The 23,777-nt window shown below is 39.4% G+C and overlaps 2 protein-coding genes across 3 annotated transcripts; one reads left to right on the top strand and one right to left on the bottom strand.

Moving 5' to 3' along the window:
• The first annotated feature begins 1,527 nt into the window (after positions 1–1,527).
• On the top strand, positions 1,528–2,571 carry LOC121786533 (glucan endo-1,3-beta-glucosidase 12-like). 2 transcript variants are annotated; one of them, XM_042185173.1, is made up of 4 exons: positions 1,528–1,608; positions 1,724–1,954; positions 2,200–2,230; positions 2,341–2,571. In XM_042185173.1, the coding sequence occupies exons 1-4, from the start codon at positions 1,551–1,553 to the stop codon at positions 2,444–2,446; spliced, it is 426 nt and encodes a 141-aa protein (XP_042041107.1). In that variant the 5' UTR covers positions 1,528–1,550; the 3' UTR covers positions 2,447–2,571. The 2 variants fall into 2 exon arrangements, with proteins under 2 accessions (XP_042041107.1, XP_042041106.1); XM_042185172.1 differs by having other exon boundaries at positions 1,724–2,068; positions 2,341–2,567.
• A 12,897-nt stretch (positions 2,572–15,468) lies between these two features.
• On the bottom strand, positions 15,469–15,993 carry LOC121786640. The gene has a single exon (XM_042185272.1). It carries the CDS (start codon positions 15,991–15,993, stop codon positions 15,469–15,471), a length of 525 nt encoding a protein of 174 aa, XP_042041206.1.
• Positions 15,994–23,777: the final 7,784 nt, after the last annotated feature.

Below are 23,777 nucleotides of genomic sequence, written 5' to 3'. Positions count from 1 at the left end.
TTTATGGAATAGACTGAAAGTTGAAAATGGCATGTGAGGAAATTAAAGGAGAAAATGATTCATAGAGTTAGAAAATGAGATGTCGAATGAATGTCAGGCTGTTGGGGGCAGAAGATGGTCACAATGGTTTGTTGTTAAAAAACCAATATGATGTTATATATATATTTCGTTGGATAAGTTTACCTTATTTTTAGGTATAATTGCCGTTATAATCGAACTTCTGGTTAGTCTAATAACTTTTGAAAATCAATTATGATATAACAACAAAACGACGTTATTATATTAGAAGTACTGTTAATTATTACAGTACTAATATACCTAAAACACTCGGCTTTAATTTTGACATCTTAGTTTCTATTTTAACCATCACGGGAGAATTGCAAAAATTGATAATTGTGATTTATACTCCAATATAAAAAATTATGGGATTGACTAGAAATCAACGAAATATTTTTAATTAAATTACAATTATCACTTTTTGTGTAAATAATGCAAGAAAAGAAGCACAAAAGATAATAAATTGGGCCAGCTTTGTTTGTTGTTAATAGGGCTATTGTCAAAATAATGGTTAAAATCTCATGGATGATTATCCATAAATAAAGGCAACAAATTAAAACGTACGTGTAAGTAGATTTTCATTAAATAATTTTCTAGAAAATATTATTTTTTTCAGAATTATACTTGCATATTTTAAGCCTTTATATTTATGCTATCTTACTTATAGAATAGTAGTAGTATATATTTTCCGTAAGCTAGTCTCGGCCCATATTCACATACACACATCTTATGCATCTTTAAGGATAATAAACTATCATTATTTAGTAGCGAACTATCTCTATATATTCAAGTGATTTATATAGTTTTTATTTTATTTCATAAGATTATTCTAATACATGTTTTGCTCTTAATTTTGGAAATCATTTACACTTTTGCTATATAATTAATGAAAAAAAATGTACTAATAAAGCATGATTGAATGTAAGTAATCAGAGAAATCTCTCCTAGTTTGTGAAAAATGTAAATGAACTTAATACTAAAAAGAAATAAAATGAAAACTAAGAAATTGAAAATAAGTCTAAGAAAACAGTTAAATGATGTTAAATGATCGAATCCATCATACATTAAGGAATAGATATAATTTTGATTCATCAGCATGCATCATGCAAATTTTAAGTTATCCTGACAAAAAAATGTTTTCAGTGGCATTGGCATCAACTACATCAATAAAGGCCTTTCATTGTACATATACTACAATTATTTTTTTCCCCAGTCATATTAAGGCATTTACCTAATAAACTCAACGCAATTATTGTTTTAATTCTAATTTGTAGGAATAAAATAAACAAAAATAGGATAAAAATAGGGAATTAGATGTGTGGAGACTGTCATTAACTGGCATAAAGGAAAAGTAAAAACTACACGATGAAGCAAAGAAGAAGATTTTTCTTCAAGAAAGTCTTGATTCTTCATGTACCCTATGCATTAAATAGGGTACCCTCACCATCTCACTCCACTATAACTCCTCTCTCTCTCTCTTAGTTGGTGAAGACATGGGAACATTTACACTTTGGGCTTTCTTGAGCATTTTAATTATTCAATGTTTTCAAGGTATGTCTCATTCATTCACTTTTTGCTTGTTTGATGGTAAAAACTACTTCAATTCTAAATACCTATGATACTAATACAACATCATGATTACTAATCCTACATTCCATCTAAAAAGGATCACTCTTGGCAAGAACAATTATAGTACAAGAGAAGTTCGATGCATCAATTCCAATCACAAGTCTATCGCCACAGGAGGGAAACACCACATTCCTGGCCGGCACCAACTGGTGCGTGGCCAGACCAGGTGTCCCTCAGGCCGATCTGAAGATCGCTCTGGATTGGGCTTGTGGGCTTGGCAAAGCTGATTGTCGCGCCATACAAGCCGAGGGCACATGTTTCGAGCCCGGTACACTATTATCCCATGCATCTTATGCTTTCAACATTTACTATCAACAAAATGGAAACAATGCCATTGCTTGCCACTTTGGAGGGACAGCCGTTCTCACTAGGCACAATCCAAGTGAGCACTATATATTTATCTTTAATCCAACTATTTTCTCATACAAACTTCAATATGTAAAAGAATAATAAATAAATAATTTTCAATTGGATTTGGCAATGTTATTCATAAGGATGATGTATGTATGTCAGGTTATGGAAGGTGTTCTTTCAGCTCATCCGAGTAAGTATACACTCAAACTGGATTTCATCAATTCTCATCATATAACAATTTTACTTTTATGATAATTAGATAGATAACATCTTTTTCATACCCTATATTTATATATGTAGGTCGTTGAGAGCTTCATCAGCATCATCATTCAAGTACAAGCCACAAAGCATTTGGAGGGAGATTGATGTAGTTATAATGTTACTTCTATATTTATCAACAAAATAATGAATTGTTATAAATTGCTGCAGATGTAGGGAAAAGATTTTGAACAACCAACAAATTAAAAAGGTTTTGTGCTAGGGCTTAATGATTATAAATTAATAATGGTCACTTTTTTTTATTATTGAGCTGATTAATTTTTGGCTATATAATATGCTTTGCTTAGTTGATAGTTCAAGAATCACTGGCACAATGTTCATGCTTCCTTTCCTTTCTCTAACTTATTCACATGGATTCTCTTGATCTTCAATTCCAACATACTCTTACTTAATTGTTACTCATGATTTACTCATAATATGCTCTTCAATCCTGTTTATTTTCGACGGGTATTAAGAAATGCAGTAAATTTGGAATGGAGACCTAATAAAGTAAAAAAGATAACAAAATAAATAAGTGAAAAAAAGAATAAAACAGAAGAAATTAGAAAGAAAAAAAAAGTAAAATAGAAAAAGGCTAAAATAGGAGAAATAAAATATATTAGTTTTTATAATAGAGGGACTATGTTTTAATATATATATATATATATATATATATATATATATATATATATAAATATAAATATATATATATAGGGTTGTGATCAAGATAGAACCATTCTTAAATGTAGAACCAATCTTAAATGTAGAACCAAGGCCAAATTTGGATTGAAAACATGATTAGTGGGGTGGTTATAACCGATGCATTGTGATTATGTATGAAATTTGATCTTGACCATCCTTTTTCCTCATCCAATGGATGAAATGTAGTTCTAGGTTATACACTTTAGATTGTTTTGTATAGAAGACAACCCTATATATATATATAGGAATGATATGTATGCTACATACCTTAGGTGGGCTCCTTACGTGAGCACCACTCTCGTTTGACGTTTGTTTAGCTTTGTTCGTTTCGATTTATATATTTAGTTTTATTCTAATTCATTAAAAAATGTTAAAGCAATTTTAAATTTCACAAAATTCATAAAAATCAAAGCTCGATTTGCTCGTTTTCTCTATAATTTCAAATAAATTAATAAAACAACAAATTAAGCTTTGATTTTTATGAATTTTGTGAAATTAAAAATTGCAATAACATTTTTTAATGTATTAGAATCAAACCAAATATATAAATTGAAACGAACAAAGCTAAACGAGCGTCAAACGAGAATAGTGCTCACATAAGGTATGTAACACATCATTCCTCTATATACATATATATATATATATAGGGAGATGATCAAAGTATAACTAATATTAAGTGTATAACTAGAGATCAAATCTCAGCTACTCATTATCTTAATCTAATGACTAAATTAAGTATTCATTTTCTATTAATAAAAATTGCATGAAGGTATTTTGGGAAATACATTGTTCCATATTTTGACATACACACCACATTCATGCATACTCTCTCTCTCTACGAAGGAGGTGGAGGAGCACAAATCAACCTCCTCTCAGGCGACGCTTGGAAATTGTTGTTGGCACTATGCTTAATCGCTTGTCTCATACTCCCACACGCAATAGCCACGGCGGAAATGGGGTGGGTGATGCCAACGGTTAGATCAGGGTGCAGGGGCACCGTGGCGGAGTGTCTGGCCAACGAGGAGGAGGAATTCGAGCTGGATTCGGAGTCGAACAGGTGCATCCAAGCCACGCGCCGCTACATCAGCTACGACGCTCTGCAGAGGAACAATGTGCCTTGCTCGCGGCGCGGAGTGTCCTACTACAACTGCCACCCCGGTGCTCAGGCCAACCCCTACAGGCACGGCTGCAGCGCCATCACATGTTGCAGGAGCTGAACGGATTCCGCATCTCAGCTTTATCTAATATTCTTTCTTATTAATTTTACTTTTCAATTCTTCATTTTGTTTTGATTTCATTTTTTCTTCTTTTTTTGGGGTGGGGGTGTTTGGTATACAAGGAATTAATAATTGAATATACATTGGTGTGTTGTTAATTGTTATATTGTGCTTTCTTTCCATGTATACGCCTTTCTTGAGATTATTTGATATGTGAATAGGAATCGTACATGTTCAGTCTTTTTTTCTCAATCTGCTTAGATTTTCAGATCTTAAATGGAGTAGAATTTTGTAATATTGTGATGTATGTTTTACTTCACTGATATTAACAAAATAAATCACTATAACAAAATATCACAAAACATCACTCTAACATTGGAACACATCACTCTAAGCATGTTTTTACTTCACTGATGTTAACAAAATAGATCACTATAACAAAATATCAAAGAAACATCACTATAACCTTGGAATATATCACTCTAAGCATGTTTTTACTTCACTAATGTTAACAAAAAAGATCACTATAACAAAATATCACAGAAACATCACTCTAACATTGGAACATATCACTCTAAGCATGTTTTTACTTCACTGATGTTAACAAAATAGATCACTATAACAAAATAGATCACTAAAGCAATGATCACAGAAACTTCACTATAACCACGGAATACATCACTCTAAGCATGTTTTTACTTCACTGATATGAAAAAAATAGATCACTATAAGCAAGGATCACAGAAACTTCACTCTAACCATGGAATACATCACTCTAAACATGTTTTTACTTCACTTTGATGAAAAAATAGATCACTATACGCATATATCACAGAAACATCACTCTAACCGTGGAAAACATCACTCTAAGCATGTTTTTAATTCACTGATATGAAGAAAATATATCACTATACGCATATATCACAGAAACATCACTTAACCGTGGAACACATCACTCTAAGCATGTTTTTACTTCACTTTGATGAAAAAATAGATCACTATATGCATATATCACAGAAACATCACTCTAACCGTGGAAAACATCACTCTAAGCATGTTTTTAATTCACTGATATGAAGAAAATATATCACTATACGCATATATCACAGAAACATCACTTAACCGTGGAACACATCACTCTAAGCATGTTTTTACTTCACTGATGTGAACAAAATAGATCATTATAAGAAAATATCACAGAAACATCACTCTAACCGTGGAAAACATCACTCTAAGCATGTTTTTAATTCACTGATATGAAGAAAATATATCACTATACGCATATATCACAGAAACATCACTTAACCGTGGAACACATCACTCTAAGCATGTTTTTACTTAACTGATATGAAGAAAATAGATCACTATAAGCAAGGATCACAGAAACATCACTCTAACCGTGGAAAACATCACTCTAAGCATGTTTTTAATTCACTGATATGAAGAAAATATATCACTATACGCATATATCACAGAAACATCACTTAACCGTGGAACACATCACTCTAAGCATGTTTTTACTTCACTGATGTGAACAAAATAGATCACTATAAGAAAATATCACAGAAACATCACTCTAACCGTGGAAAACATCACTCTAAGCATGTTTTTAATTAACTGATATGAAGAAAATATATCACTATACGCATATATCACAGAAACATCACTTAACCGTGGAACACATCACTCTAAGCATGTTTTTACTTCACTGATATGAAGAAAATAGATCACTATAAGCAAGGATCACAGACACATCACTCTAACCATGGAATACATCACTCTAAGCATGTTTTTACTTCATTGATGTGAACAAAATAGATCACTATAAGCAAGGATCACTATATTGCAGAATACGGACAAGGCATGCATCGCCGGGTGGGTGGAGACGTATTTCAAAGACTGCCTCTACAACAATTGCGACGAGATTTCATTCGCTTCCGGCCTCGTCAGCCTCATCTGCTGGGGAGTTTGTTGAAATTCCTCAAATCATCACCAATTTCCGAACCAAATCCGGCCACTGAATCTCCATCTTCTTCCTCCTCACTTGGATTCTCGGGTATTTCCATTACTACTACTACTACATACACATTTGTTCTGTTCTACTAAATTCAAATAATTTCGTGTTCAATTTTCAGGGACATATTCAATTTGATGGGATGCCTTCTCGAACCTGTGACGGTGAGTCTTTAATTTTGGATTTGTTTAATAATTTGTGGTTTGTTGATTGATTTGATTTTCTCCTGTTTTGGGCGGTGCAGTTACCAACACCGACCACAGCTCCACCGCTGCCTCTGGCGCCGATCATGACGACGCGATCGGCATCCCATGGATCGCTCATTCTGCTCCTATTTCCAACTTTTGTAAATGACTATTTTGCCCCCGCCTTATTATAGTGAACCAATTCAGCCCTTAATTTTCTTGATCATATGTTGAATGTCAGCCCTTGATTTTCTTAATCTTGTGGCTGATATTTGTTCTTTAGTTATGTACTTAATGGGCACTTGCCACATATCACTACTCTCTCTCTCTCTCTCTCTCTCTATATATATATATATATATATATATATATATGGGAGCATTATTCTCCTATTCATCCCTAAGATCCTTTGTTTTTCTTAATATGAGTCGTTAGCTCGTCTTAACCAACGGTCCAGATTGACGCTTCATTTTTATATCCGCGTTGCATTATAAGGGTTGTCTTAATTCATTATGAGGGTATTATGGACAAAGAACGAATAATGAACCGCCAGAAATTTGGTAGGTCCGAAATTTGTGTGATTTGGATATTTGAAACATTGAGACGGTTCATTCTCACACATTCAATTCTATGTATTTCCTCTCCACTCTCTCCACTCTCTACCCTCTCGAAACCCTAGTTTCGTCCGCCGTTTACTCTCAGAGGGAGACCGCGAAAATCTTGCCATTAATCGTCGAAGATCCCGTTACCCACCCTCCAACGTTGCTAACGTCGTAGCCAAACCGGCAAGAACGGTCCTGTTATATCCATCAATTCGCCCAGGTATGCGCGGAAAGAGCTTTCTGGAAGTCGTATTCATGATTTTGTAGATACAAAAATTAAAATTTTGATTAATGTACCAGGTTCTTTAGTTGTTGTGCGAAAAGTGGTTATTGAAAGATACGTATGTGAATTATTTGGTTTAGGTAGTGCATCATGTAGATTTTTATTGTCATAATCTGCAGTATATTATTTTTTTTTGGGTATTGTGTATATTGTTTATGCATCTCGGTCAAGATTACATATATACATTATTTGGTTTGAGCAGTGCATTATGTATTCATAATTTGTCATTATTTGCAGTATATTAGGAATTTTGTAGGGTATTGCGTGTATTAGTTAATAAACTCAGACATTGTGTTGGGTTTAAAATGATGGATTCAGGTATCGTATTCTTTTTTTTGTTATGACAGATTCACAATGACTAAACGAGGTCGTCCGTCTCGCATTCAACCTACACAAGCTGCAGGTATAACTCCGTGTATAATTGCGTCTGTTGATTGAGTGTATAAAATGAGTGTATAAATGCTTCAGTTGTTCGACATCAGTTAGGCTTGCAGTGTGCATTCATCTTCATATCTGGTTAATGGCCGGAAGGGTAATTGCATGACTGTTTTGTGCGCATTAGATAATCTAAAATTTACATTATTGATGTATTGGGATGCATTATTTGTTTAATATTTTGCATTATGTACCCGATACTTTTGTTGTTGTGGGAATTTGTGTTATTGGAAGATACGTATGTGCATTATTTGGTTTAGGCAGTGCATTATGTAGCTGTTAATTGTCATTATCTACAGTATATTATGCATTATTAGAGGTATTGCGTATATGGGTTAATCAACACAGTGAAGATTACATATGTGCATTATTTGGTTTAGGCAGTGCATTATGAATGTGTTACTTGTCATTATCTGCAGTATATTATGAATTATTAGAGGTATTGTGTATATGGGTTCATCAACTGAGTGAAGATTACATATGTGCATTATTTGGTTTAGGCAGTGCATTATCTGCAGTATATTATGCATGTACATGGGTTAATCAACTCGGTGAAGATTACCTATGTGCAGTATTGTATTTGGTTTAGGCAGTGCATTATGTAGTATGTAATTGTCATTATTTGGAGTATATTATGCATTATGAGAGGTATTTTGTATTTTGGGTAATCAACTCAGTGAAGATTACATATGCGCATTATTTGGTTTAGGCAGTGCATTATGTAGCAGGTAATTTTCATTTTTTGTAGGATATTATGCATTATGAGATGTATTTTGTATATGGGTTACTCAACTCAGTGAAGATTACATATGTGCATTAATTAGTTTAGGCAGTGCATTATGTAGCTGGTAATTGTCATTATTTGGAGTATATTAGGCATTATGAGAGGTATTGTTTATATTGGTTAATCAACTCAGTGAAGATTCAAGTGCGCATATCATGTTGTATTCTGTTTTAATGATAATTTTCTGATGTTTTATGTTGTTTGTTCCATATCAGAGAAGCAGCTAAGACTCGACATCGACGAAGCGGTCGACGATGTAATTCCAGAGATACTTGCGAAAAGATTCAGGGATAGATTGGCCGAGGTGGCACAAGTATGGCTGGAGATCAGGGTGAGCCGAAAAACCCTAGAGAAAGAAAGGGCGATCGTCTCTTACATAATATGTACATTATGTAAATCAGTTAAAATTAGTCCATAGCCGCGATTATAACAAAACACTGGTTTTATAACTCAAACTAGTGGTCTTTGTTAACGTTGTTATGAATGTGTACATACTAGACCCTGGGCTTGTTAAACCCTTAGGGAAAACAAGAAACGTGCGCCAAACATCGAAACACGGCACAACTTAAATTAAACGGGGCAGGATAGATGTTCATTACATATCACAATAAATGCATTACAGAAACTAAGCTACACATTATACAACACTATATGTACATTATGTATATCTGTTTTAAAAAATACCTACGCGTTATGCATGTGCAACCCGAGATGAATTACTGCAGCTCGTGTATTTGGACAACGTTTTTTAGACTTAGAACATACTAGACCCTAGTCCATGGGCTTGTTAAACCCTTAGGGAAAACAGGAAATGTGCGCCAAACATCCAAACACGACACAACTTAAATTAAACGGGGTAGGATAAATGTTCATTACATATCACAAAAAAATGCATTACAGAAACCAAGCTACACATTATACTACACAATATGTACATTATGTATATCTGTTTTAAAAAATACCTACGCGCTATGCATGTGCAACACGAGATGAATTACTGCAGCTCGTGTTAGGGTTTTTGTCATAATGTTGTTATGTTTTACATTTAATGGTTGTTTATTACATATTTAAATGTATGAGCAAACGTAACAAAGTCTAAGTCTTTGTTTTAGTAGACCGGTTGTGGGCGTCGTCCAATTTAAGTTAACACAGTCAGTTCTAAACAAAGAAAAATAAGAATTTCACAACCTAGATAGGCCTATACTACCTATCGCGAAAGGTTGCAATGTCAGTCCGATTATTTCTAAACCTTATTGAAATAAGATGACGTTGGTGTGGTATAGCACTGAATGGATCTAACAGCAAGACGAGTCTTTATGCTATCTACTGAAAGACGAGGTCTTGAAAATTAATTTCTTAATCAATGTACGTTAGCATTGAGCATACGATATTGAGGATCCACTACTTTGACTTACCAAAGGTGCAGGTTTTTCGTAACCCAACGATCCAGGTATATTGGGTAGTGGTGATCATTATCTAGAGGTGCTAGGATTGCTATTATGTTGAAACGTGCGCGAGGAGAGTCTCGTTTGATAACATCCACAAGAGGAGCTCGAAATGAGGTTTTATTATTCGGAACCTAGCTAGTTGGAGTTTGATTACTCTATGAATAATAAATAAGAGTTTCTTGCTAAGTCCACTCTTGGAATTCGAAATATGTTAATTAATTAAGTCTATAGCAGATATTAATTAATTAATGGATGTTTCCATCTTAAGCGCGGGAAATGAATCAAATGCAATTAAAGGAAACCCGGAATACTTGTAATTTTGGATTTGGAAGGCAGTGCAATATTACTTCTGTAGTGGCTGTTCGTAATATTCCAATATAAGCTTATATTAAATTGTGGGTTCAATTTAATTAGTAAAAAGCTAATTGGGTGAGGCCTGTTCCAAATTCTTCCTTAGATCCCTGACTGGGCCCAATTTGTGACTTATATAAATAGGAGAATAAAGGAGACAGAAAAAAGAAGAATTTATTATCAAAATTTTCGTTCCCCTCTAAAGAGAGAGCTCGAAATTTGTGCCTCCTCCGTGAGCTGAGTTCTGTCTTCCATTATTCGAGTCCTAGTACGTTGGTGAGATTTGCCCACACAAATATCAGCGTATAGTCCGGGACACCAGTCAGAAGATCCGAGGTCTTGTATTGAAGATCTTCACGTGGAGACGGAGCAAGCCATCATCGATTCTTGATTGAATCAACAAGGTAAATTAGCTAATTCCGTAGTAAGCAAGTTTTAGGGATTTTATGTGCTAAAGCATGTTTTAATTCAAGTTATGAGCATGATACATGTGATAATTACGCGAATAGATTTTGTCTAAATAATCTGCTAAATAGATCAAATTCATGTGATCCGTTTTGAACGCACGCTTCCGCTGCCAGCCCCTTCAGCTCGTGTATTTGGCAAACGTTTTTTAGACTTAGAACATTGACTTAACTTATTTTAACACAAGTGATACCCGCAAGTGTACGGGGCTAGTGTAGCAATTAGTAAGCAAGAGTATCGTATCCCACAGAGACAATTTTGCATCAATTTAACTACCACGAACAAAAATCAACTACTATCTAGACAATCAAGAAAAGTTTGGTTTGTTCTAACAACTAATAAAAGCATATAGTAAGCAAGTAACAATTAAGATTAAGGAAACACGGTGTGAAAAGGATTTGAGAAGATAATATGGAGAAAATTGCAGAACTCAAGGATCCGATGCACAATTCCAAGCTCTTATCCAATCGATTCGCCTTACCTTTTGGTGTCTCTAGAGTTACTAAGCCGGCCATAATTATAGACTAAACCCCCTCCCGAGGTGAGAAACCTGTAGATTAGGTGTTAGGATCGAAGTCCCCTTCTAATCCTAAACTCCTAACTCCCAAAAGCTCGATTAGGTCAATGGCCTCACTCAAAACCTCAACTCTCCCGAGTTCTATTGTATTAAGGTGTGATTTATTCTTAATTCCAAATTAATTATTTCATCTCCCGATTAATCTAATTAATCCTACACAATCAAGTGATGATTAAGCAATTGAAAGGAATAAACCCAAGAATAATCAAATAACTACAAGAGCAAGGCAAGAACAAAATTAATTGGATAAAAGCTATGAAATCAGTGCATCATCACCAAGAATTCTACAAGAAATGTTTAGCTACTCATGTTCATGGAGAAAACCAAGTCAAACTCAAAGAATCCAAACAAACACATGAAAGATAGATACTAAGAACTCCTGTGGAACGAATCTATGGAGTGAAGTCTTCAATCTTCCGATCTAGAGTCTCCAATCTTCAATTCTCTCTCAATGGTGTTCTTGGGGTGTGTGTGAGTGTTGGAGGCGGTAGGTGTAGAATGAATGTCGTCGACTGCAACCCTAGCCCTTTTCTCTGATTTAATTTCCTTCAAAAAATCGCATTTTCAGCTTTCAGACGCGTCAGACCACAGTACCCGGCCGGGTGTAATTATTACACTATAAATACACCCGGCCGGGTGTAATTATTACACTATAAATACACCCGACCGGGTCCCCCTTTTAGACCCGTAACTGGCCTCTGGCTCTGCCCGGCCGGGTCGAATTATTGGACCGTAAATTTACCCGGCTGGGTCTCCGTTTTCGTTGCTCCTCTGCCTCTGAGCACTATATGCCTCATTTTCTCCTCTTGTCAGCTGTTTTTCCTAGAACACTCAACAAACACATAAAACTCCGAAAGGTAGGATAGTTGGCTGGATAAAGACAATTTCGAGTGATAAAGTCAACATTTAGCACTTCAACCTACCGATTACACCTATGAAAATATGAGTTTGTCAACTCCCCCAGACTTAAAACCTTATTTGTACTCAAATAACAAGAAGAAGATCACAAAAAAATAAACTCATACAAGGGGTGAAATTGGGCTTTGCTTCAGATTCATATATAAAAACAACGTCATGGAATCCTGCAAAATCAATCAAACATTACCTTGAGCTACTGTCTCGTGTATCACTTGGTTTCAATGCCCTCGCAGGTTTATGAAGTATAATTTTTTTTATGTTTCACTCACTCTCAAGTGTATAGAAATTCAATACTAATCTCTCAAATCAAAATACAAGCAGTGTTTACCATATGCTTGCTCAAAATCAATCATCTCCTCTACTAGGTGTGAATGTGAGTTTGGGATCAGAAAGGACTTTATTAAGGTTGTAACGTGGCTTTTTGGAAGGTAGGGAATATTTTGGCTTAAGTGGCTAAAAGAATAGGAAGCACAAGTACCCCACAAATTACAGTTACCAACAAACAACGAGTTCCCAAAACGCATCTCAGAAAAGTAAGACACAGTGTCAAACTTCTTCCTACCATCTTGTCCCCATTTATTTAGGAACCCAACCAATGACCCTCTAGACTTCGTCTAGCTTATACCTCCAGTTTTTTTTTTTGCTTTTTTTTTCAACACGTCGCCCAAAATGTGCTTCTAAATTTTTGTAAGCTTATCACTTTTGAGGGTAATTTAACGATTAATCATCATCGGAACACTTTTTAGGCTAGGAGGGCTAACTAGGGATTAAGACAATTATGTACACTTGTGAAGGGGGAACAAAGAGGGCCTAACGTCATCTCCTAAACTCACATTCACTATGTAGACTTAATATGATCGTGAGCAAGTTCTAGAAACAACAACAAGTATATGATAATATCACACTGAAATGAAGGTTCGGCTCAAATCTCACTGGGAATTGGCATTGAACAAGCAAACAAGCAATTCACTCAAAAGCAAATCATAACCAATAACGCATATTCCCACCATTTTCACAAAGCATTTTCAGAAGAAATCGTCATAAGCGCCCAAAGTAAACACCTCATAGTACGAATAATTATACGATCAGTGCATGCCCATATTCAAGTCCCACAGGAGAGACGTACACGAATCAAATTGAAAAACAAAATAAAGCAAATAGTTCAACAATCATCCACGGGGATAGCGGGGAAGGAAGGGAAGCACCACCAATCCACGTCAGACTCCCCCAAACTTATTCAATACGAAGGAATGAATAAGTTTGAAAGGAAGTGGATGGGGTGGAATACCTCTAGTCGGAAGGTGGAGGAAATCTCGCGTAGTAGCCACGGTAGAAGGCCTGCTCCTCCGCTCACCTAACGTCACCTTGAGCTTGAAGGTGGTCTATCTGCTCCCCAAAGTGATCTAGTCGGGACTCCTGCTGAGTCCTCCAGATTTGGTTCTCCTCACGCAACTGTTGCTGGTCAAGACGTATGCCTCGAATCCCTTCAACTATCTCCGCCAATTGGCTGTCCCTAGATGGCCGGCCAACCGGACGCCTCCTCTTAAGCTGGCTGCTCTCGGTCTCCTCTTCATCTTCTTCCCTGTGTGGCTCAGCATCTTGACTGGGTAGGGGCTCGTCGGGGATCTCGGGGTGTGGGAAGTGATGTGCGCCCACGCGCATTGGCCGCTGACCGGTAAATCCTTCGCCCTGGGGGGATCACTTGCTATTCTTGCCATATGATCATCGGAGTTCATCCTCCAGTTGCTTGATAGGTCCACCCTCCAACTGCGGTTAGCTGAGGGGAGGGGAATTTGAAAAATGTATTCGGGTCTAGAACAAAGTACCCGGCGCCCCTGCTGTCCACAGCGATCATGCCTGATTTTTTAAGAATGTCCCAATCAATTGACATGCTTCCCGAATCTGGGTGTCGCTCCTCTATGTCAACATCAAAATGGAGGGCCAGGCGGGTGATCATACCTCCACAACATAATTTGCCACTTTTCTTCTTTGCGTGTCTCTCCAAGTGTTTGATCATATAATACCCAGTATTGATCCTTCGATGGGCCAACATGCCCCATAGAATGAAAAGTATCTCAGAGGAAATGCTACCCAGTTCCTTATGTGCTAACGGGAAACAGACCAAGGCCTTGGCCATGTACTTCAACACCGGATTCCGAATGGAGTTAATCTTGGCACGGGAGGGGATAAAAGTAGGGCCATGGCTAGACGTAGCCTCCTCCAATGTAATGCGACCCCAGAAGTCATTCCTGTCATAATCTTGAGGCTCTTCAATGTACCCTTCCTCATTTTCATCGAGTAAATGGAAGATGGAGTTGAATTCCGCCAATGTGAGAGTGTGCGCGATATTATCCAAACGGAAGGTGATGGAGACCAAGACTTTGTTGACGTAGTTCACTTGGGGAGTGGACATGAACTCCAAGGTTAAGGCCTTATAAGATCTGTAGCAGTGTGCAAATAGGAGATTGAGGTGGCCCGCTTCCATGAGGATTTCCTAAGATGCTTGAATGCCCATATCGGTGAGTAGGTCGACGACCGGGTACCGGGACGGCATACTATCCAATAGCGCCAGCGTTGCCCATCTGTTCTTCTCCTCTCTGCTTCTTAAAGTCACGTTCAAAGCCCGAGGATTAGCAAAGTTGGCCATATTAGATTGTACCTTAAATAGAGTTAAGGCTCGCGCAGACGGACCCGGCCGGGTCGAATTTCTGAACTAAATATTCACCCGGCCGGGTGGCATTTTTTAAACCCCTTCCTGGAATTCAAGTGACGCGTAACACCTACCCGGCCGGGTCGAATTTCTGAACTAAATATTCACCCGGCCGGGTGGTATTTTTAAACTATTTTCTGGACTTCAAGTGACTCGTAACTCATACCAGGCCGGGTGCAGTTTTTGGTTGGTTTCTGTCGCCTTATGCATCTTTTCCTTTCCAAATCCCTGCACCAAACTCAAACACCAAGAGTCCCAATTCCAAAATACCAAGAGGAAGCCACTACTACTCAGAGTTAGAAAGAATCAACACTAGATGAAGGAGGAAACAAGCACACCAAAGAAAAAGGATCAAAAAGGAAACAAGCCAAAAACAATAAAAACCACATCCACACACAAAAAAAACAATAAAAGTACCTACTAGGGGTTGCCTCCCCTATAGCGCAACTTTTTATCGTCGCATGCTCGACGGTTTGCAAGCTCATTGGGAGTGTTCCAAGGTGAGCATGAACACCTCCTCCTTTTGCTCATTGCTATGGAAAATCTTCAAGTTTTGGCCATTGGCCGTGAAAATTCTTCCATCATCTCCTTGAAGCTCTATGGCTCCATTCTTCATCACCGTTTTCACCTTGAACTGTCCAGACCACTTGGACTTGAGTTTTCCGGGGAAGAGCTTCATTCGTGCATTGAAGAGTAGCACGGAATCTCTCGGGAAGAACTCCCTCTTCTCGATCATCTTGTCATGATAGTTTTTGAGACGCTCCTTGTAGATGGAAGAGTTCTCATATGCTTCATTTCTAAACTCGTCGAGAAGGTTAAGGTGGAGTTGTCTCTCATTTCCCACCTTGTAGTAGTCGGCATTGAATTGCTTCACCGCCCAATAAGACTTATGTTCTAGCTCCACGGGAAGATGGCAAGATTTGCCAAACACCAATTGATATGGTGACATGCCAATCGCCGTCTTGTACGCCGTCCTATATGCCCAAAGAGCATCGTCGAGCTTCATAGACCAATCTTTCCTATTGGCATTCACCGTCTTCTCAAGTATCCCCTTTATCTCTCTATTAGCTAGCTCCGTTTGACCATTTGCTTGAGGATGATAGGGGGTAGTAATCCGGTGCTTGACACCAAATTTTTGTAACACTAGCTCGAGCCACCTATTCTTGAAGTGGGACCCCCATCGCTAATCAAAGCTCTTGGAGCCCCGAATCTTGTGAAGATGTTCTTTTGCACAAAGCTAATCACGACCTTGGAGGAGTTGGCGTGGGTGGGGATAGCCTCTACCCACGTTGAGACATAGTCAATCGCCAAGAGTATGTATTGATGCCCGGATGAAGGTGGAAAGGGACCCATGAAGTCAATCCCCCATACATCAAAGAGCTCCACCTCCACAATAGTAGTCATGGGCATCTCTTTCTTCTTCGAAACTCCCCCGGTCCTTTGACATTCATTGCAATGAAGCACAAAGGTCTGACAATCTCCATAGATACTTGGCCAATAAAGACCGCATTGAAGCACTTTCATCGCCGTTCGGTTGGCTCCAAAATGTCCTCCGCTAGGACTAGAGTGGCACTTCCTCATCACAAGTTCCCATTCATCTTCGGGAATGCATCTTCTTATCACCATGTCGGCACATCGCCTAAACAAGAACGGCTCGTCCCAAAAGTAGAACTTGACGTCGTGGAAGAACTTCTTCTTTTGATATGCCTTGTACTCTTCGGGGATGACTCTTGCCACCAAAAAGTTCACAATATCGGCGTACCACGGAGATGAGCCCTGAGTAAAGAAAATGTGCTCATCGGGAAATTCTTCATTGATGGGCACCTTCAGATTTTCACTTTCAAAAGTGCTCCAATCTTGATAAGTGGTCAGCCACCACATTCTCGCATCCCTTCCGGTCCCGGATCTCTAAATCAAATTCCTGCAACAGCAGGACCCATCTTATCAACCTCGGCTTGGCATCCACCTTGGCAAAGAGGTGGCGGATGGCGGCATGGTCTGTGAACACAATATTTTTCACCCTGATGAGATAGGGACGGAACTTGTCGAACGAGTATACCACCTCCAACATCTCCTTTTCTGTAGTAGTATAATTTGCTTGCGCTGGATCCAGTGTCCGGCTTGCATAGTAGATCACCCTGAATAGCTTGTCTCTTTTCTGCCCCAAAGCCGATCCCACTGCTATATCACTGGCATCACACATTATCTTGAACGGCTGTGACCAATCCGGTGAGATGAGCACGGGTGCACTCACAAGCGTCTTCTTCAATGTCTCGAATGCCTGCAAACATTCAAGAGAAAATTCAAACTTTACATCCTTGGAAAGTAAATGACATAAAGGCCTTGCTATCTTAGAAAAATCCTTAATAAAACACCTGTAAAACCCGGCTTGTCCAAGGAAACTCCTCACAGCCTTCTCATTAGATGGTGGTGGCAATTGCTCAATTGCCACAATCTTGGCTCTATCCACCTCTAGTCCTCCTGCAGAAATCTTGTGCCCAAGCACAATACCATCTCTCACCATAAAATGGCATTTCTCCCATTTGAGCACCAAGTTTGTCTCTTCACACCTCTGCAAAACACGGGTTAGATTTTCTAAACAATGATCGAAGGAGCTACCATAGACGGAGAAGTCGTCCGTAAAGACTTCCATAATATCTTCCACCATGTCGTGAAAGATGGACATCATACACCTCTGAAAGGTGGCTGGGGCATTGCAAAGGCCAAATGACATTCTCCTGAAAGCATAAACACCATAAGGACAACTAAAAACAGATTTATACTGATCCTCTGGGGCAATTAAGATCTGATTATATCCGGAGTAGCCATCTAGAAAGTAATAGTACTCATACCCCGCCAACCTATCTAGCATCTGGTCAATGAATAGGAGGGGAAAATGGTCTTTCCTAGTCGCGGCATTGAGGGCTCTATAATCTATGCATACTCTCCACCTGGTCACCAACCTAGTGGCTATCATTTCATCATCTCCCCCTTTCACGACTGTCATTCCCCCCTTCTTAGCTACCACTTGGGTAGGACTTACCCAATCACTGTCCGATATAACATAGACAATCCAAGCATCTAACCACTTCAACACATCTTTCCTAACAACATATTGCATTATTGGGTTAAGTCTCCTTTGGTTTTGAGCTTTGGGTTTAGACCCCTCTTCTAGGAGAATTCTATGCATACAAACCGTAGGACTTATCCCCTTAAGGTCCGAGATAGACCACCCAATTGCACCCCTATGCTTCCTAAGCACTCTCAGTAGTTTATCAAGTTCATTAGTAGTGAGTGAGGATGATACAATTACCGGATAAGTAGCATTCTCCCCGAGAAATGCATACTTAAGGTGTGAATGCAACGGCTTAAGTTCCTCTTCCTTCTCCTCTTTCTTCTCCTCTGCATTCGGATCCCTTAATGGCTGGAATTTCTGTCGAAGCCTTGGGACTTCCTCAGCCGAGTTGAGAGCTCCTACAAAATTCAATAAATCAGCATTGGGCTCAATAACTTCAGTATAATAAGGAGAAAAGATAGATTGCGATAGGCATCGCTCCAATTGGTCTTGTGGAGAGATGGCTCGGGCCACCCCTCTCACACAATCATCGACCACTTCAACCATGTTGCAGTGCTCTGCTTTCCTTGCATCCTCGTCATCATGTCTTTGCATCGCATTGTAGATAGAGAATGTGACGCTTTCATCATTAAGTCGGAGTGTGAGCTCTCCCTTCTGCACATCAATCATTGCCTTCCCTGTAGCGAGGAAAGGTCTTCCCAGGATAAGAGGAACATTCCGGTCTTCCTCCATATCAAGCACCACAAAATCCACGGAAAATATGAAGTCATTGACTTTGACGAGTATATCTTCAACAATCCCCCTAGGATACGACACAAATCGGTCGGCCATCTGGAGTGTGATGGTAGTGGGCCTCAGTGTCCCAATCTTCAACTTCTGAAAGAATGAGAACGACATAAGATTAATGCTCGCTCCCAAATCACATAGAGCCTTTCCCACTTGGCTATCCCCCACTATGCATGATATAGTGAAGCTTCCATGGTCTTTCATCTTAGCAGGCAGCTTTTTCTGGATAATAGCACTACAGCTCTCCATGCTCCACCCATCTCCACTTATTGGAGATCACTTCCTTCAGAAATTTTGCATAGCTAGGCATTTGCTGTAACGCCTCTACCAACGGGATATTGATGTGCACTTTTCTGAATATGTCAAGAAACCTAGAGAAGTGATCATCTAGTTTCTTCTTCTGCACGCGCTGTGGAAATGGAATCTTAACCTCAGCAGGGGGTGCAGGTATCACGGTGCTTGCCTTGGGAGGCGGCACCTCTTTCACTAGTTCTTCTTCTTCCACCACATCTTCTACAATTGTCCCCTCTTGAGAGATTTTCTCCTTCTCTGCAGGCATGGTTGAGCCTTCATAGCTTTTCCGCTTCTCAGATTAATGGCTTTGCAATCCTTACAGTCTTTAGGATTTACAACCGTTTGTGAAGGGAATTGGCCTGGTTGATGCTGGATACCCACAGCCTGTGAAATCTGGCTCATCTGGTTATCGATGCTCTTCATGTGAATATTCAAGTCATTCACATTAGCTTCAACCTGCACTAGCCTTTTGTTGGAGTCTTTCATGCACTCTCCCGTTTGTTTCATAAAAGCCATTAACACGTCTTTCAGCTCATCCTTCTTCGGTTCTTTGATTTGGCCATCTGATACCTGGAATCTGGGTGGTGGTTGCAAGGCATTATTTGGGTTCCCGTAGGACAAGTTGGGATGCACCTTGTTCCCATAGTGGTTGTAATTGCCTCCTCCTTGATTGGGGCGGTAATTGTTGAAATTTCTGTTATTGCCACCTTGGTGAACGTAGTTCACATCTTCGATTCCTTGTTGCATCTCAGTCCCAACCTGCCTTGTTCCCATATACCCAAGCTTGTCAGTTAGGAAGTCCAGCTGCTTGGACATTGTATCCATCCTATCAAAATCGGAGGTGGATGCAATCCTATAGGATTTGCTTCTATCGTTTCTCCATCCATCATCATTTGAATCCACTCTCTCAATCACCTCAAGTGCTTCAGCTTCTCCCAACTTCAAGAGAGATCCTTCGGCGCTCATGTTCAGTTCGCGCATTGCCTCCAGCGTGCCTCCCCTGTAGAAGGTTAGGATTTGTTGCCCCTGGCTTAACCCGTGGCTGGGGTATCTTCTCATCAACTGCTTGAACCTTTTCCAGGCCTCCAAAATGTTCTCCTGAGGTTGCATCTTATATTGAATGACCTCTGCTTGGCGTTTGAGTGCCTCGCTAGGTGGATAGTACTTCTCTAAGAACAGCTCCACCATTGCATCCCATGTGGGCACAGAGTTAGGACCCATGTTGTCATACCAGTCTCTTGCATCGTCTTTTAAGGAGAATGGGAATAATCTGAGGCGGACTTGCTCATCTGTGACCCCGTTCGACTTCACTGTGTTGCTGATTTGTATGAACTTGGTGAGGTGCTTGTTGGCATCTTCTGAGCCTGTTCCACCAAATGCGTTTGCTTCTGCTCTGTCTATCAACCCCGGTTTCAATTCAAAGCTGTTGGCTGCTATCTCCGCATTGTTGACTGGTGGATTAGTAACCTGTCTGTAGGCGAACTGATTTTGTACGGACACTGGCCTCACGTTCTGCTCATCCAATTGCCTCTGCATGGAAACCAGCTGCAGACGGAGTTGACGAATGACAGGATCCTCGTTGTTGTTCTCATGATTATTCTCATTGTTGTTCTCCCCTCCGTTCTCCATTAGGATTGGAGAATGAGGCTCGTACTGTATAGGTGACGGAAGTGAAGATGGACTGGGTGATGGAGTTCTCTGGATAGGAGAAGGTAGACGCCTATGAGCGGGTGAAGAAACCGGAATCCTTTGGTTTAACCTTCTCTGCGCGTTCCTCCTTCTGTTGGATGCTTCGATCTCGGGATCGATAGGCTCTAAAGGTGGACCTTTAGAACGCGTGTGCATACAACCTGAACAAGGGAACACATCTATTAGAGAACTCAAAATAAAAAGTACAAATAAAGTGAGTAAAATCTAGATTAGTAATCTCAATTATTATCACGATATTAAGCTACAATGACACACAATTGACCCCGGCAACGGCGCCAAAAACTCGACTCAACTTATTTTAACACAAGTGATACCCGCAAGTGTACGGGGCTAGTGTAGCAATTAGTAAGCAAGAGTATCGTATCCCACAGAGACAATTTTGCATCAACTTAACTACCACGAACAAAAATCAACTACTATCTAGACAATCAAGAAAAGGTAAGGAAACACAGTGTGAAAAGGATGTGAGAAGATAATATGGAGAAAATTGCAGAACTCAAGGATCCGATGCACAATTCCAAGCTCTTATCCAATCGATTCGCCTTACCTTTTGGTGTCTCTAGAGTTACTAAGCCGACCACAATTATAGATTAAACCCCCTCCCGAGGTGAGAAACATGTAGATTAGGTGCTAGGATCGAAGTCCCCTTCTAATCCTAAACTCCTAACTCCCAAAAGCTCGATTAGGTCAATGGCCTCACTCAAAACCTCAACTCTCCCGAGTTCTATTGTATTAAGGTGTGATTTATTCTTATTTCCAGATTAATTATTTCATCTCCCGATTAATCTAATTAATCCTACACAATCTAGTGGTGATAAAGCAATTGAAAGGAATAAACCCAAGAATAATCAAATAACTACAAGAGCAAGGCAAGAACAAAATTAATTGGATAAAAGCTATGAAATCAGTGCATCATCACCAAGAATTCTACAAGAAATGTTTAGCTACTCATGTTCATGGAGAAAACCAAGTCAAACTCAAAGAATCCAAACAAACACATGAAAGATAGATTCTAAGAACTCCTGTGGAACGAATCTATGGAGTGAAGTCTTCAATCTTCCGATCTAGAGTCTCCAATCTTCAATTCTCTCTCAATGGTGTTCTTGGGGTGTGTGTGAGTGTTGGAGGCGGTAGGTGTAGAATGAATGTCGTTGACTGCAACCCTAGCCCTTTTCTCTTATTTAATTTCCTTCAAAAAATCGCATTTTCAGCTTTCAGACGCGTTAGACCACAGTACCCGGCCGGGTGTAATTATTACACTATAAATACACCCGGCCGGGTCCCCCTTTTAGACCCGTAACTGGCCTCTGGCTCTGCCCGGCCGGGTCGAATTATTGGACCGTAAATTCACCCGGCCAGGTCTCCGTTTTCGTTGCTCCTCTGCCTCTGAGCACTATATGCCTCATTTTCTCCTCTTTTCAGCTGTTTTTCCTAGAACACTCAACAAACACATAAAACTCCGAAAGGTAGGATAATTGGCTGGATAAAGACAATTTCGAGTGATAAAGTCGACATTTAGCACTTCAACCTACCGATTACACCTATGAAAATATGAGTTTGTCAAACATACTGCACCCTAGCCCCTGGGGTTGTTAAACCCCTAGGGAAAACAAGAAACGTGCGCCAAACATCGAAACACGGACTTAAATTAACTGGGTAAGGATAAATGTTCATTACATACCACAAATAATGCATTACAGAAATGAAAATACGCATTATACTACACAATATGTACATTATGTATATCTGTTTTAAAATATACCTACGCGCTATGCATTTGCAACCCCAGACGAATTACTCCAGCTCGTGTATTTGGACAATGTTTTTTAGACTTAGAACATACTACACCCTAGTCCCTAGGCTTGTTAAACCCTTAGGGAAAACAAGAAACGTGCGCCAAACATCGAAACACGACACAACTTAAATTAAACGGGGCAGGATAAATGTTCAATAGATATCACAAATAATGCATTACAGAAACTAAAACTACGCATTATACTACAGAATATGTAAATTATGTATATCTGTTTTAAAATATACGAGCTCTGCCGGCTAGTGGATTCCGACAGGGACCACCTCTGCCGGCTGATCGACTGCCAGAAACTCTCGTTAGAAGCGTGCACCCATGCAGCTCAGAACGAGAGGCTCTCGTTGAGAAAAATCATCCAAGTCCTGTTCTTCGAGCAACTGCAGCTGAGGACTTCTGTGGCTGGCTGCCTGCTCATCTCGGACAACCTTGAGGTCTCGAGACAAGCGCCAAACGAAGGAGGCTAGACGGCCACAGGCATGAGGGAGAACCACGCGCTGAAGGCAGGCATGGATAACATGAGAAGTAGGTTATCCGAGCTTGAGAAGGAGTGCTCGAACATGAGGTAGGAGATCGGGAGCTTGGGGCGTGCAAAGAAATGGAGCATTTGGGGGAACGTGTCAAAGAAGCTCGGGTTGAAGTCTCAGATGTGCAGCGCGCAAGAGGGAGCAAGCAGAACGATCGTGTCGAGGGTAATGAGAAATCTCGAGACAAGCTAAGGAAGGAGAAAGAGAAGAACTAACCGACTTCGGATGTTTAAGTTCGTGTATTTATTCATAATAGCGTCTCCGAATCCGAATCTGCATCGAGATTCAGAGTCAGAGACGATGACTCATTGACTTTGCGACATATGTACGTGCATTGTATCGACTGTTTTCGTGCCTAGAAGAGGGCTTGGTCTAGCTCTAGCCCATTGTACAATTCTTTGTTATCTAACATAGGTTAGGCCAAATTAAGGCCTTATTCACATATGTTATAAATCTTGAAATAATAGCTTTAACTTTTTCTAATTTTATTATTAAAAACAGATGCACTATAAATTTTAGGATAGTTGGAAAAATGTCGACTTATGATACTTGAGTTTAATGCCGCCGGTAAAAATGCCGTGATATGATTT

This window comes from Salvia splendens, chromosome 22 (genome assembly GCF_004379255.2).
Source record: "Salvia splendens isolate huo1 chromosome 22, SspV2, whole genome shotgun sequence".
Taxonomy (NCBI): Eukaryota; Viridiplantae; Streptophyta; class Magnoliopsida; order Lamiales; family Lamiaceae; genus Salvia; species Salvia splendens.
Note: the sequence above shows the minus strand (reverse complement) of the source record. Positions and strands in the feature narration are given on the sequence as shown.